The sequence below is a fragment of the Lemur catta genome, chromosome 3 (genome assembly GCF_020740605.2).
Source record: "Lemur catta isolate mLemCat1 chromosome 3, mLemCat1.pri, whole genome shotgun sequence".
Lineage (NCBI taxonomy): Eukaryota > Metazoa > Chordata > Mammalia > Primates > Lemuridae > Lemur > Lemur catta.
Genome location: NC_059130.1, coordinates 78,029,746 through 78,046,867, shown reverse-complemented (window position 1 = coordinate 78,046,867; position 17,122 = coordinate 78,029,746). Strand labels below are relative to the sequence as shown.

General features: G+C 34.2%; 2 protein-coding genes across 4 annotated transcripts in view; one reads left to right on the top strand and one right to left on the bottom strand.

Moving 5' to 3' along the window:
• Window positions 1–7,332, bottom strand: part of LOC123635569 (integrin subunit beta 3 binding protein) — a 79,032-nt gene extending 71,700 nt beyond the window's left edge. For both annotated transcript variants that reach the window (XM_045547849.1, XM_045547848.1), the window contains exon 1: window positions 7,221–7,332. In XM_045547849.1, the coding sequence (XP_045403805.1) occupies window positions 7,221–7,225 (5 nt within the window). In that variant the 5' untranslated portion in view covers window positions 7,226–7,332. The remainder of the gene's footprint in view (window positions 1–7,220) is intronic.
• Window positions 7,333–7,439: 107 nt separating this feature from the next.
• EFCAB7 (EF-hand calcium binding domain 7) overlaps window positions 7,440–17,122 on the top strand; it is a 43,549-nt gene continuing 33,866 nt past the window's right edge. The window contains exons 1-6 of one of the 2 annotated variants that reach the window (XM_045547846.1): window positions 7,440–7,727; window positions 9,644–9,831; window positions 13,597–13,808; window positions 14,440–14,526; window positions 15,234–15,429; window positions 15,876–15,997. In XM_045547846.1, coding sequence (XP_045403802.1) covers window positions 9,645–9,831; window positions 13,597–13,808; window positions 14,440–14,526; window positions 15,234–15,429; window positions 15,876–15,997 — 804 coding nt within the window. In that variant the 5' untranslated portion in view covers window positions 7,440–7,727; window position 9,644. The remainder of the gene's footprint in view (window positions 7,728–9,643; window positions 9,832–13,596; window positions 13,809–14,439; window positions 14,527–15,233; window positions 15,430–15,875; window positions 15,998–17,122) is intronic. The other variant, XM_045547847.1, reaches the window with a different exon arrangement.

Here is a 17,122-nt window from a genome sequence, read left to right as displayed (position 1 = left end):
ATTTCTTTACTCTTTTTTTAAGAGACAGGATCTCACTCTGTCACCCAGGCTGGAATGCAGTGGCACAATCATAGCTCACTCCAACCTTGAACTCCTGGCTCAAGTGATCCTCTTGCCTCAGCCTCCCAAGTAGCTGGGAATATAGGCATGCGCCACCATGCCAAGCTAATTTTTTCTTTTCTTTTTTATAGAGATGGGGTCTTGCCATGTTGCCCAGGCTGGTCTCAAACTCCCGGTCTCAAGCAATCTTCCCATCTCAGCCTCCCAAAGTGCTGGGATTATTGCAGGCATGAGCCACCACACTCTGCCTCAAAGTCTATTTTATAACAAAATGTTGAGTATCTCATATAATTTATTGAATACTGTACTGAAAGTGAAAAACAGAATGGTCATATGGGCACTTGAAGTGCAGTTTCTACTGAATGTGTATTAATTTTGCACCACCATAAAGTAAAAAAATAGTAAGTTGAACCATCATAAGTCAGAGACCATCTACAAAAGTATAGTATTTAACTTCATATCAACCATTTCCAATATTCTTTGCTACTTCTTATAGATCCAAATTTCCTCTGGTGTCATTTCTCTTCAGCCCAAAGAAATTCCTTTAGCATTTCTTCTAGGTAGGTCTGCTAGTGACATATTCTCTCAGTTTTTTTTATCTGATATCTTTCTTTCACTTTTGAAGAATAGTTCTCTAGATATAGAATTCTAGGTTGACAGATTTTTTTTCCTCTTAGCACTTTAAAAATATTATTTCACTGTTTTTTTTATTTGAATAGTTTCCCCTACATGTAAAGCATCAATTTTCTGTGGCTGCCTTCATGATTTTCTCTTTATTTTTAGCTTTCATCATTTTGAGTATAATATGTATATGCATACGTATTTGTATACCTGTGTCTACAAACACACACTTATTTTTAACCTTGGAGTTTACTAAGCTTATTGGACTTGTAATTTTATGTTTTCAGCAGAATTGGAAAATTTAGGAACGCTTATTTCTTAAAATATTTTTTTTGCCCCATTTCCATTCTCCTGTTTCTAGGATTATAATTACACATTTTAGACCACTTGATAATGTCCCATAAGTCATGGAGAGTATGGTCTTTTTCCCTTTACTGTCCCAATTAGATCATTTCTATTACTATCTTCAAGTTCACTGAACTTTTCTTCTGCCAGGAAGCCCATAGAGTGAATATTTTCATTCCAGATATATTATATTTTTCAGATACAGATTTTCCATTTGCTTCTTTTTAATTTCTTTAATTAGTTCCTACTTATCTTCTGAGATTCCCCAAGTATTCTTTCATTGTGACCATTTCTTCCTTTTTCCTTTTTAAGTCCTTGAACATATTTATAAGTTCTTTTTTTTTTTTTTTTTGAGACAGAGTCTCACTCTGTTACCCGGGCTAGAGTACCGTGGCGTCAGCCTAGCTCACAGCAACCTCAAACTCCTGGGCTCAAGCAATCCTTCTGCCTCAGCCTCCCAAGTAGCTGGGACTATAGGCATTAGCCACCATGCCTGGCTAATTTTTCAAATGATCCTCCTGCCTCGGACTCCCAGAGTGCTAGGATTACAGGAGTGAGCTACCATGCCCGGCCTATTTATAAGTTACTTAAAGTCTTTGCTCATACTAAAATCTGTGTTATCTTTCAATTGGCTATTTTTTTTCTCTCAACAATGGATCACATTTTCTTATTTCTTTGCATGCCTAGTAGTATTTTATTGTATGTTGTACACTATAGATGACATACACAAATACTCTGGGTTCAGTTACCTTACTCTTGACAATTTTGTTTTGACAGGCATTTAACTTGACTAAATTCAAATTCTAAACTCCATCTCTCCTGTGAAGGGGAACGGCTGAAATCTCTGCTCAGTTCTTTTAGCATTCTGTTGCTTCCTGCCATGCTCCATGGAGTCTCCCCAACTCATGCATAGTTCAGAGATCCACCACGAACTTAAGCAGTTTATATCCACATTTTGGAGCTACCCAGAAAAATTAGCTGGGTGCAGTGGTGTGTGCCTGTAGTCCCAGCTACTCAGGAGGCTGAGGCAGGAGGATCACTTGAGCCCAGGAGTTTGAGGTTGCTGTGAGCTAGGCTGACGCCACGGCACTCTAGCCTGGGCAACAGAGTGAGATTCTGTCTCAAAAAAAAAAAAGAAAAATAGTTCTCGTGGCTTCCAAGATGAAGAGACATGTGAGTTATATAAGGGCCCCAGGCTCAAAACTAGCGTGAGTTAAATACAACTTACATGGCAGTTATTGTGTTAAACCAGTAAAACTGGAGCTTTCTGCTTGAGTTCTAGGTGTACTGCACCACATGGACTGCTTTCAGGCAAAGCACTTAACTGCAAACCATGCCCATTGTAGTTTTCTTATTTCATGGGTCAGCACTTCTCCAATTTCTGCCTCCTTGCGGTTGCTCTCTAGTGCCTTTAAGTAGTTGTTTTTGATATTTTGTCTAGAGTTTAAAAATTGTTATCTGTGAAAGATTCCATCCAATACAAACTACTTTGACACAGAACCCCCATCTATGGAGTCTTTATTTCAACAATTATATTTTTTTGTTCCTAAACATTCTAATCATCCTAATTTAAAATCTGCCTAGTCATTTTTTATATTCTCTTATTAACTAATTTTTGTGATTCAACTTTTTAGTTCCTTAAACATTCTGTATAATTATTTCATATGGTATCCCTGATAATTCCATTTTGTAAATTCCTTGGAATGTAAATCTGATTATTACATGTTATAACTTTCACTTGTGATAGTTACCTTTTGTGTTTGGTTGTCTGTGATTTTCAGATATCTTTTGGTTGATCTTAACCTGTGGAAAAACTGAGGGCCTAAACTGAGGATGCTTTCTTCCAAAGACATACATTCCATTTCATCACTAGCCAAGTGATCCATATTAACCAGAGATGATTTTAGCTCCCATCCCTGCTTGATCCCCAAGTCTCAAGTTTTTTACTCCCTTACCTTGCCTCTAGCTCAAGTCTACTGAGTGCAACATGAATATCTGTATATATATTCAGGGTAATCCTACCTTTCAACTGTGCATATTCCACATAGTTAGGTTTCAGCTCACTATTTTTGGTTTGCCTCTTGAGATTTAATTCCCTACAAGTCTACCAATGCAATAAAAAATGTGATTTATATAGAATCTAGTTGTTTTGGAATGAAGCAGACTTACAAAGATTCTAATCTATTAGGAGAGTTTTTCAGGCCATTATAAAAAGGCTCCATTATACTTTCCTCTATTATATATTACTGACTTTTACAAGCAGGAAACAATTGTATTTAAATTTCACATTTTTCATACTTATATCAAATACTAACAATTTCATCAACCTTCTTAAAAAATGCAGGATACTTTTAAGTAGAAGAAATTATGTATCTTTGAATATCTACTATGATTCAAAAGATGTTTATTAAATGGTCGACTTTTACTTGGCCTGATACACCATTTCACCCACCTTTGTTTCTTTACAGTCAATCCACAAAATGAAACTGTACTTGACATTATCACCAGTATGACTACAAACCCAAATAGGCTCAATAAAATAACTCAGCAGATCCAGAATATGCCTACATTCATTTTCCTTTATCAAGGAAAAAAGAGCACATTTTAAAGTTTTCTCAAAAAACTCAGACTTTTATACATACATCAGCAGAATGGATGCCTCTCTTTTACACAGTGTTACAAATAGTTTTCTCTAACACTAATGCTATGCCAACTTTATAACTTTAGTTCAGTGATAGCTTGGAATGGAATAAAGTTAACTCTCATAGAAATAGATTGAGTGTCCCTGGCTTAATTAGCAATGCTGATATATGCTAATTAGGAAAGACTAAGCAAACTGTACTAGGAAGCTTTGTAAAGGAAAAGGTGGAGGAAGAAAAAAAGTTCTACAATGGGATTTGATTATTTATAGCAATAGCTACTATAAAGTTATATTTGACTTTAGCAGTATGTAAATATAAACATGGTGTGAAATCTGTCTACATAGGATGAAATCTTTTCAAAGTAGCAACTTTGTCAATTAATAAATATTTATTGAGTAGCTATTTTATCAATGAGGACACTGAGTAACAATCTAAGGATCACACAGCTGGAAGGGCAGATGATTAGCTTAATGAAACCAGCATCAGCATTTATCTAATTCATTTGTTTTCTCAATTCCAAGACAGTAACTAAAGGATCAAAGAGAAGGCAGAGAAAAACCACACTTAGTATTGAAGATAGGTAAACATTTTAAGTAGTATGTGATACATACTAAAGAATAAGTGTAAGATGTGCAAGTTATGAAACATAATAAAAAGATAAGCACCCATAAACTCACCACATAATTTAAGAAACCAGATCATTACCAACATGGCTGGGTATACCTGTGTGTTCCTTTTCTATTCATCTGCTCCCTCCAAAAGGCATCAATTAAAATGAACTTTGTATTTACCATTTCCCTACTTTTCTCCTTAATAATCTTACTACATGCATACATAACCCTAAATAACAGTTTATTTTTGCATGTTTTTAAGCTTTAAAAGGATGATAGTCTTCTATAAATTAGTTCTTTCACTCATGATGTTTTTAAGATTCATCCATTCATGCTATTGTCAATGGATATTTGTTCTTTCCTATTTATTTTAGATTCATTTAGGCCACATATATTTCCACAATTACTCATTACTGTATTGAAGATTTTTACTGTGAAGTTTCAAAGAAATTAAAAATGAGATAGATCACACCTTTCCATAAGTTAGATCACACATTTAGTCTTTCAAGTGCATACCAAAGTCACCTTCTCAACATCACTTAAAAACTAATTTACCTTCACATGTAACTTGCCAAGATAGGTATTTGCACCATCCCCATTAACGACCTCACAATTTACCACATTTAACACATTAACTGCCATGTGAGTTGTATTTAACTCATGCTAGTTTTGAGCCTAGGGCCTTGTGAAGCATATGTAACTCTCATGCATCTTTTTACCTTGGAATACATGTAGTTTGCAGGCAACTCATGCTGCCATATTGTAGCATAGTGTTATGTGACAGGTGGCCCTCTGGGCAAAACTCTGCAGTTGGTTCATGAAAATCTTACATGTTAATGCTCTTATTGTTACAATTAACACTGACAATTTAATTGCATATAACTCATGCACAGAAAACAATAAAAAGTAATAAATTTTTCATTAAATTAGAAAGGATTGTTTAGTTTTCAAAGTTTTTATTTTATTTTAGTAATAAAACACCATGGCCCCAAAGAAAAAAAAAATTTTCCAGTGTGGCACTTGATGTGTTAAAAAAAAAACACTGGTCGAGGCAGGAGGATCACTTGAGCTCAGGAGTTCGAGAACAGCCTGGGCAATGCAGCGAGACCCTGACTCTATAAAAAAATTTAAAAATTAGCCAGCCATGGTGGTGTGGGCCTGTGGTCCTAGTTACTAAAAAAGCTGAGATAGGAAGATTGCTTGGGCCTAGGAATTTGAAGTTGTCGTGAGCTGTTACTGCACCACTACACTCCAGCCTGGGCAGAGTGAGACAGACTGAGACCCTGCCTCTAAAAAAATTTTAAAGTAAATAAATACTCCAGCCTGGCTGACAGACTGAGACCTGTAAAAACTGTCTTTGAAAAAATTTAAAAATACATAAATAAATAAAATAAAATAAAGAGCATTTAGTTTACCAAGAATGATAGAAATCCTCTACTAAAAATGCTATTATACTTTATGCATTATCTGTTAATTTGGTCTTAAATCACATTGCTAAAACATATAAACTTAAAGCAGTTGCTATATTTGTGAGACGCCATCCTCAATTTTAAGATTGTGAATTTATTGTCAGAATGTATTTACTTCAAAAATCTCCTAACATGTACCTGCTGATATGTTAAGATGTAGTCAGAAAGTTGTACTTTTAAGTTTTTTGGTTTGCCACTCTTAGAACAGGAATATAGTTCAGGAAGTATCACTACTTGTTAAGCAAATACAAACATTTGTTTCCATTGCATTTCTACTTAGGGATTTTTTTGTTATATTATTTTACAGCTTTGTTTATATGATAACTGGGGGATCATTCTAATGCAACAGTAGAGAGACAAATCTTTTTGCTTAATTATGGGAAAAGGAAAACCTCCTCAATAATCCATAATTTAAAAGTAAAAGATGCATTTATGGATACCTATGTGTAGGACACCATAAAGGTGATGAGTTTCTTTATCTGTAAAGATAATAGCATCCCCTCCCAAGGTCCTTTAGGATTCAATGATAAAAATGTAGATAAATTGCTAAATAAGGCACCCAGATCATAATTAAAGATTCAGTAAATACAGGTTATTATTTCTGAACATCTTCCTGCTTTCACATCGTCCTATTTGATACAAATATTTCCCCTGCTGTGTTACTTTGCATTTTACTCAATCCTGAAATTAAGGAAGGCTTACTCTGGAGGCAGTACCTAAGCCTGGGGAGAAGGAGCAGCCAGAGAAGAATTTCTCGCGTTAGATACCCACCCCCTCCCCCAAGTTCTTTCGTGATTTTTTTTTAAGTTTCTATAGGGCAGCAACTGTGTTTTATGCATTTCAGTACAGGATGCATGAAGGGTAGGAAGAACAAATAAATAGTCTCTTGCATAATGCCTGTTCCCACTATGGTCATTCTCAGTAATCAGATGGCGCCCAATGGGAAACTGGAGATCATGCAGTACAAACTTTTATTTTTATAAGAAAACCGAAACCCAGAGTCGATAAGGGATTTGCCCAACAGTGACCCTTAAGTGGAACCAGGTGTCCAGACCCCCAAGTCCGTGAGTTCTCCCTCCAGTTTATATGAACGTACCACATTTATCTAGGCACTAAAAGGCTTTACAAGTTATACGGGCGTGTTTTCATCTACTCTGTTTTATACTCGGTATGCTAACCTTATTTAAATTATTTCATGTTAGGCATCACCTAAATACAGCCCAAAGCCTACAAAATCTGTCAAAAGCCTTGGAGAAACAGAATTAAAGTGAACGAGGACTACCGGACGAGTACCGCTGGAAAAGGAGTAGCGGTGGGTTGAGGGTACCAAGCACGGGGAACTGTCAAAAGAGGAAAGAAGTTCATACTCAGAAAAACAGGAAAACAAAAAGGCTATTGGGCCACATAATTTCTACTCTTCTTGCTTACAGGGGGGCCTTCAAAACAGCAATACCTGGGGAGGAGATACCTACAGCATTTCGAGATTTCAGGAAAGCACCACTGCCGCTGGATAAAACGAACTGAGCAACTTCCGAAAAAGACAATCCGCGGAAAGGAAACGCTGCAGGAAAAGCGCGGGCTAGAGAGCGCTGGACGCTGTGTCACACCTACCTCGGCCCGCCGGAAACACCGACTTCGCGATAAAGGATCCGAGTGTAGGCGAGGAATGGGGGAGGTGGGAAGTCTAGACCCCTGCTGGTTGCAACACAGGACTCTCTCTCTCTCTACTCTGGCCATAGCAACCCCCAGATTGAGGAGCAACAGAGACATCTCTGTTCGCTGTGGATCAAGGATTTCGTAGGTTTCTCGCCGGACCGTTTGGAGAGGTGCTCTGTATCTTATTTCCGGTGGCGGAGAGGTGCAGTTGCCATGGTAATTAGAGAAAGGCCGAAACTTGTCCCGCTGCGGTGAGAGGATCGCGGGTCGCGGAATCGCTGAAGAGAATTGGCTGCGTTTCCTCGTTTGTGAGCTGGAATTAGGTAGACAGCTGGCTGTCTCTCTCTCTTCACTCTCTCTCCCCCTCGCCGTGCGGCTCTCTCTTCTCCCCCTGCTTCTTTTACTTCTCTGTCATAAACAGTTGGTCCATATATGTACCTAAAATGTACATATAAATGCAGTTTTATTTCCAGAGGAATGGAAAAACAGAGAGATGGTGCCCGAAATTACCTGTGAACGTATTTCACTGTGTAGGGATGGTTACTGGATGGCCCTCTGTTTTCACTTGGCCCTTTAGGCGCTCGTTAACAGTTTATTTTTCTTGCTATTGTGTGGCTGGTTATTTATGGAGCCGTTTGCTGCAATGTACTCTCTAGGCCCCTGTCTCCATCTCGGGCTGGAGTTTTAAATAAAGGAGGTTTCCAAGCCTGAGGGGTGCAATTATATATTTATTTAAGCTTCAGTTTAGTCTCTCGTTGCAGAAAGGAAAGAATAGAATTCTGGTACATTTCTCCCTTGGGATTTCCACGTGAGGGAGTCACCTTATTTAGAAAGAGTATTTAAGGACGATCCTAAAAATACTTATATTTTAAAATTGCTTGCTACAAAGTGAACATTCATTCCCCCTGCCTTCTTGGAACAATTTTCTTTCACATTTGTGAGGAGACGAGTGCATGCATTTGTGTTTAAAACTCTGATGCTTAATTATAGTGATACCAATTTGCAGTAACCAGACTGTGACACCACATCCCTATGGGGTCCTTCTAAATCTGGTGTAATATGAAAGTGTCAGGCAGGTGTTCTGTGTATTATAAATAGGGTACTTCATCCATGATAAGCGATTATTATCTTTCTTTCCCAAGTGTAAAAGACCTATATAATTCAAGAAGGTGCAAGTGATTTAGGCCTCCTAGTAAGAATCCAATGAGTCCTGAAGGGGACCCTACCTGTGTCATCTTATTGTTGAACTTGAAATATTCAGTGTATTAGGTTGGAATGTATTTTTAGAAGTCAATCCTGGGGAAAGTAATGTTGGAAGGTGTTAGACCACCGGCACAATTTAATACCTCATAGTAACTATTGCTCAATAAACCTTTATCCACATTAACAAAGAAGACACTGTTATCAAAATTTACTGTGTTTTGCTGCTTACTACTAGCTGGGTGACATCTCTGTTCCTCAATTTTCCGTTCTGTAAAACAGACCAAAAATACTTGACTACCATAGTAGGGATAAGACAACATGTATGACAGTTCTTTAAGCTCTTATGAGCAGAGGTGCTATTTAAACCCCAAATATTATTGATAATAAAGGACAACAGTAAAACTCCATGATAGTGCTAGCTATGGGACTTTTCAAATTCAGTTATCTGAAATGTGAGTCTACACTATCAAGATGTTCATGAAATCTCATTGATCCTGCTGTGGAAGATGGGTGCCAACTACCAGCCATATCCAAATTCTCATTATTGTGGAGTTTCATATACTATCTACAGTTTATTTAGCATTTATTATGTACTAGTGTTCTATATGCTTCACATGTATTAACTGATTTAATTCTCTTGACAACCCTATGAAGAGTTTTATCTCTTATTTTGAGAAAATAGGTATGTGCTTTTCCTTTGTCTTGTGATGATTCTTTTGTATTATATCTTTGTTTTTTGGCTATTATCACATACTTGAAAAACAATTATATTTGCATATGTGTATGTATACATATATATAATTAGAAATCAACTGCCAAAGGCTATGTCCATATACATATTATAATGTTCATCTTTTTCTTCCACATCTAAAACCTTTAATGTCTTGATTTTTCCAAATATATGTTATAATTTTCATCCTTTTCATATACATATAAAAACTTTAATATCTTGATTCCCCCCTATTTAAAACATGCTGATAATGCATTTAGGTGATTAACATTGTCTAAAATAAATTTTTAAATTATTTTCTAATAGAATGGCTATCAGTCCAGGAAGTGATACAGATTTCTCCAGTCAGAAATCAACGTTTTCAGAGAGTCCTCGAACAAAGAAATTTCCACTAACTGAAGAGGAGATATTTTATACGAATTGTAGAGCTGCCTACTTAACTGTCTTCAAAAGCAGTTTAGAAAACATTATGTCTAAAGATCAACTTTACTTAGGTAAAATTTTAAAAACTTAAGTATTTTTCCTTTTTGTTGAAAGTTAGCAGGTCAGAAAGACAGGAATTAGAATTACATTGTTGAATCATCTCAATTTCTTAGCAAAACTTGAGCAATGGAACTATAGGAAGCTATTATGCCATTTTACATAGTTACATGTTCTAGGAACTTCAAAATAAAACTTTCAATATTTATACAGACTAGATTGGTAAAACTTCCGTCAATTACTACTTAAAATATTTCCTAATTCTCATTTTAGTCCTTTAAGATGTATAATAATAGAATTCAGACCCTTTGGGCATCTAAGTCACTATCTGGATTTGGCCTATCTGAGAAAATGTGAAGAATATATAAAATGGGTTGAATGTAAAAGTAACGTATTAGGAGATAAGTGAAATTTCAAAAGAGAATTAAGAGTTCTGGTGTTTTACTTTTTTTGTTTTTTTGGTTTTTTGTTTGTTTGTTTTGTCGTTTATTGCTTCTCTCCATTATCACATTTTAAAATTCCTATGGTAACAAATGTCCTCAAAACCACTGGATTTGGTCCTTGCCAGGGTTATCAGATGACTTGAAGGTCTTTAGTTACCAGAAAGTGATAAACATCAATACCAGATAACACTGACTCCTCATGTCAGTTTCATCAAGGCTAATAACTTTATGGGTAGAGAAACTGAGTTATTTTGCCAACTTTAAAAGCAGTTTCTTTAAACCTAAATTCTGACATATTTTTGCATCAGTGTCTTGGGTTTGTAAGCAATAAGTTCTCTATTCGAGGAAATCCATTTTGGGGAATATGAAAATTGAAAAGATTAAAATTTATTTGATATCTAATAAAAGACATTATTTGTAAAATAGTTTAAACACAAATGTGTATGACTGAAGTGATTTTTAAAATCATGTTCAATTTTACTTCAATTTACATAATTTTAAAATTAGTTAAGTGTTATATTTTGAATTTTAAATATTAGTGTTTAAGTCATATATATTAAATGGTATAGGCAGAAATCTAATTAATTAAAATTACATGTAATTTGCTATCATTTCTAAAATATCTGAGTGTTTTTCTCTTTATTCTTTTGAAAATATGCTGAGATAGGGAATCTACTAAGTTTAAAAGTTTAACATACCTTCCATTATTATGGCATTTAGTTTGTGTATCAGTGAGCATGTATTATCGAGGTGCTATCAATCTCAAATTTTGTGGGAGTAAAACATTGCAGTATTTGTCTCTTCAGTGTTATGTACATTCTTGGTTTTATGGTGGAATATTCTTTGTAACATTGTAATGATTGATTCCAGATAATCTAGTTTTTAAAAAGAAGTAGTGTGGGCCGGGTACGGTGGCTCACGCCTGTAATCCTAGCCCTCTGGGAGGCCAAGGCGGGTGGATCGCTCGAGTTCAGGAGTTCGAGACCAGCCTGAGCGAGACCCCATCTCTACTAAAAATAGAAATAAAAATTATCTGGACAACTAAAAATATATATAGAAAAAATTAGCTGGGCATGGTGGCGCATGCCTGTAGTCCCAGCTGCTCGGGAGGCTGAGGCAGTAGGATCGCTTAAGCCCAGGAGTTTGAGGCTGCTGTGAGCTAGGCTGATGCCACGGCACTCACTCTACCCCGGGCAACAAAGTGAGACTCTGTCTCAAAAAAAAAAAAAAAAAAAAGAAGTAATGTGAACCTGTATCACCTCTTTCTTACTTCTGTGTCTTTTGTCTGTATCCTTCTGCTACTTACACACATAACATGTGCCCCGACATTTCCATTTCAAGGTCGGATAGAGCAGTAGTAGCATTACCACAGCTTAGAGTTCCTTTTTTGTCAATTTATAAATAATACAGGTATTACAGTCTCATGGCAAATCTTAAAGTGAACACTGGGAAAAGATCAATATCTTGGTGTTAACCTTTAAACATCTACAGTTACATAAGGTTTTTACTATTATCAAACTTAATAATGAGATCCAACTAGAAATTAAAGTTAGTTATTAGGAAATAGATTATATCAGTTTCTTAGATATGGGGATGTCTACTTACTGAGCACATATTTTGGCATATTTAATTTTATTCTAAGAAAGTTCTTTTGTAATTAAAAGCACATTTTTAAAAACAGTATTTTCTTTTTTACTGAAGGTAACAACATGTAAGAGTATGCTAAGCTGCCACTTGTGGGAAAGAGTTACACATGTATTTTCTTTTCTTTTTTTTTTTCCTTTTTTTGAACACTTCCCAACTTGTTTTACACACCTATTTTCTCAAAGCTGGACAGAAAATATAATTTTCTTTCACATGGATTTTTGACCTTCAAATTACAAATTAATTATTCTTCTACTTGTATTCTCAGCTTTAAAGGGTGTGAGTTGGCTGGGGTTAGAATCCTAAAACAAATAGGCCATCTCTCTAATTCTATTAATAAATGAATTAAAGAATTGTCTATTTACACACTAGACAAAATACTTACTTATATTTTGTTCCTAGTACAGCATGGTAATCAGGGCTTTTGTCTGAATCATGGCAAATTTTTAAAAATTATATTATCTTCAATGCTATGAATTTCCACATTAAGAGGACCCCGCTTAATTCTTTGCCTTTCATAGATATAAGAACCTGGTTAAAAATTAAGAGTAGTTTGGCTAATTTATCTCCTTGATAGTCTTCTCTCAAAGTATGTTGACATTCTTGACTTTTATCAGGGCCATAACTACAAGTGGATACTTTTTGTCCATATATTTGACATTTGTAATATGATTAATGTTTTTTAGACCCTACTACCTAGCAATGATGAACATATCATGCCTTGTTGACATTAATATTCTCAAATGAATGATTTCCTCATTTCAGTAAGATATTTGGGCCTTCTAAAAATTGATATATTATAATCATACATATTTATGGGATACAATTTGATGTTTTGATACATACATATTGTACATTATATCCATCACCTCCTGTATTTATTATTTCTTTTTGGGAAGAACATTCAAAAGCCTCTCTTCTAGTTATTTTGTATTGTATCAATATAATGCCTACTGTTAACCATAGTCACCCTTCTGTGCGATAGAACACCAGAATCTATTTCCTCCTATCTAATTGTAACTTTGCACCCATTGACCAACCTCTACCCATTCTCCTTTTCCCCATCCCCTCCCCCAGTGTCTAGTAACCACAGTTCTACTCTCTGCTTCTATGATAACGACTTTTATTTTTTATATTCTACATACTGAGATCATGTGGTATTTGTCTTTCTGTGCCTGGTTTATTTCACTTCACATGTCCTTCAGGTTCATCTGTGTTTTTGCAAATGATGGAATTTCATTCTTTTTTATAGCTGAATTGTCGTTAAGATATTTGTTGAGCCAGAAAAAAAAGCATAATTTATGCTTTTTGCAGTTATCCTTATATCATTAAAGCAATTAAGTAGATGACTGTTTTTAATCTTTTTTTTCCTCTAAAAGCTCTTAAGTAAATCAGGTATTATCAGTTATTGGAACCATGTACGTTAAGAACCAAACTGTCAGAATAGGAGAAATCTATTTAATTCTGGCATTAACAATTCAAGAATCTTTAGCTGGAGGCATATATATTTTTGTTTTTCAGTGTAGTCAGGCATACATTGATATCATTAGACAATCAACACTATAGGTAATGTATTAGTCTATGTATAGTATATTTGTTTAATATCATAATGTATAATGATTTGAAGAAAAATACACTTAGATGCCAATTTCAAATGTTACAATAACAAATAATACTTGTTTTATTGGGCAGCTCTTCAGCATGCAGGACGAAATCCATCCCAAAAGACCATTAATAAGTATTGGACTCCTCAAACTACCAAACTGAATTTTGATGATTTTTGTATAATTTTAAGGAAAGAAAAACCTACTTCAAAAGCAGAACTGCTAAAATCATTTAAGCAATTAGATGTAAATGCTGATGGCTCTATTTTACACACTGACCTTTATAAATTTCTAACAAAGGTAAGATCTGTGAAACCGTTTTATAATAAACACATTTTGCAAAACAGCTTGGAATCTAGCTTTGGTTACTAAAGTTCACATTAAATATAACTATTTCATTGACAGGTGAAATGAATCACATACATGTTATTTATAAAGTACTTATGGATCCTTCTGGATGAAAGGTGCTTTGTAAATAAAAGATAAAGTATAAAATTGAGCTTATGTTACAATCCCTTTGTGCTCCTATGCAGTTCTTTCCTGGCCAGAACTCTTGGAAAATCAGTGATAGGTCCGCAAGTGATAAGTAAAAGGAAAACAAAGTATAAATGGGATTAGGAATTTGTTCTGTTTCGTGGTACAATGTTAGAAAAATATCATTACTCTAAATTCAGTAGCAGTTTTTACTGACTCTGTGATCCAATTATGAGAATTCAGTAAACTGTAATTCAGCACACTTTCACTATGTTTAATAAATTGTGAAATTTTATTGTATATAACAGCCTCATTCTTGTTTGATATAATACTCATTATGATTTATAATGAAACTATATATTCAAACTTACTTGTAAAAAGATTAAAATGTATTTCTAATATTTCCATGAATAGCAAAGTGATAATCATTTGCTTTAAAATAAATCTTTTTTTTCAGAGAGGTGAGAAGATGACTCGAGAAGAAGTAAATGCCATAATAAATTTGGCTGATGTAAATGCTGATGGCAAATTTGACTACATCAAGGTACATAAGCTCACATTGATGTAAATTTGCATACTGTATAGGAAAAGTATCTTTATGTCATTTTCCCCCAGCTTTATTTAGGTATAATTGACAAATAAAATTGTATATATTTATGGTGTACATGTAATGTTTTGATATATGTATACATTGTGAAGTGGTTAAATCAAGCTAATTAACATGTCAGAAAAGTATTTTTAAAGGGACATGTCGTTTTAATATTGGCAATGACATATACTCATTGAAATTTAATCTCTTCAGTCCTACAATTGTAATCTGATGACTATGTTAAAAATAATATAACCAAGTTAAAATATGTGTGTACTCACACACACAGACACATACACAAATATAGAGACTCCCCTTAGAAATGTACCTTTTCTAGGATGGAAGAATCATAAAAATTATTTAGAAAAAACGCAAGTCTACACCATGTCTTGTAAAAAAAATAATAATAAATCACCTTTCCTCGTGTAACATTTTATTTTCAGTCAGAGTATGACCTCCTCATTGAATCATGGCTGCATTTTACTAGGTCACTTGAGGCTGGTCAATCTGATTCAAGAAAATAAAATAAGTAACCAAGTACAATAGGAAATATATTCCATCTATCAGTCTATCCCTTGCCTACTAATGTACATTTGCCTTCTCCTCCTTCCAAATGTATGATTGAGTGTTGTACCCACTGGACTACTTTTTATTTCCTGTAGTTTTGTAAATTATATATGACAACCAATGAGCAGTGTCTCAAGACTACACTAGAAAAACTGGAGGTTGACAGTAAACTGAGTCATCAACAGTTTGGAAGCCACATCAAAGGGTCCCCTGAAAGGGACCCATCACCAGTACCAAAACCATCACCTGGAAGCATAAGAAAAACTGATCAGGAAACACTCTCAAGTAAAGGTATTTACTTTTAACACTAGGAATTTCTTGATCAGAAATGAAGGGTCATATTCAGATGCTTTTTTCCTTCCATCTCAGCTTATCAGTGATAAAACAAATGAGAATCTAACTTTTGTTAGCTACAATTTTTAAACTCTCTTAGCTGTAAAAATCCATTGAAGTAAAATTTTATTATAGAATTTGACTTGGCTATGCTCATTATATTTTATTAAAACTAAAATTTCAGACTAAAAGGTGACATATTGAAATAAGGAATCTTATTAGTAGCTCATAAATTAGGGACCATTAAAGCTTGATAAATATAAAACTTTTGACTTTATTTCAATAGGAAGAAAAAAGAATGAAAGTAATACAATGGACCTTTTATATATTGGATTGTGTTTAGAAGCAAACTCCTATTGACAACTTTTCATAATGTGAGACCAAATAACTATTACTTATTACAGGTGACATCAGGAGTTCTTTACTATCAACAACCAGAAAGTTCAAAACATCTGTTTCCTTCACAATTACCATGGATGCTAATAGTAACCGAAACTCAAAGTTAACTGAGCCAAACTTAATAAAGGTATAGTATTTTAAATTAATAGAAATGACTTTTTCTAAAAAAAAAATTGACTATAAGCATACAAACTACTCAGTGTCTGCAGAGAACCAGTAAAGTTTGTGAAGAAATTCTTTTAAGTTTTTTTGAGTTTGAATGCTGTGGAATGCAGCATTTCTACCTGTAAGCCAGTGTAATACTTTTAAAGTATAAATGTTGGATAAGAATATTATTACAAGATCTTCAGTTTGAAAATGATGACTCTTAAATTTTTGAACTTGATGAGTAGATTATCTAATTATATACTTAGGCAAGAAAATTTTTTGTTTTGTTTAACAAATACTTTCCATATGTGTTTCTTATAAATAAATCATTCATTCGATATCAATTCCTATGAGAGAAAGACAACAAAGTCACTTTGCTAAGTCAATATTTGTAGAGTGTTAATATTGATCTCTTTCTTTGTTTTCCCTTTCTAGATTCAACCTTTACTAGTTTTCTTTCAACAGAAAATAATAGCTACAGAAATATAAAACATTAACTGGAAACTGCTAGGATACATTAAAAATGTGTACCTAGAGACCTCTGTAAAAGGGGGAAAAATGGTTATGACCACATACTATAACTGCTGTTAGAATACTGAACTGATTGTTCTCAAGAGCCACATTTTTGTTTCAAATAACAACTCTGTATTTGTTATTGAACTCTGAAGTCCCTTATATCTTTAAATTGCTAGACGGTGACATTTGTTCTATATTAAAATTTTAAAACATTATCTCCAAGGAATTTTGTTCAGACTGTTTAGGAATCTGTATACCCTAAGCAATTTGGTGTGCATGTCCAACATGTTCACACACGATATTTAGTGTTCCAACAATATTATTTTCCAACAATGGAAACTTTTTATATTTTACAATTAAATTAATTGCTAATAAAATTAACTTAGTTAAATACTTATAGTTTACCTGATTCAAAAGTGTAGATAAACATAATTTTAGCCAGTGTAAAGAGAGATACAAATAAATACTAATATGGATTACATGAAGTCATAATAAGACTTTTTCTCTGTGTCATTAATTGGGCCAATATGATTTTTTAAGTTTAGTTCAATTCAACAAATATGTGCTTATGCCAGCTATTTTGCTTAGT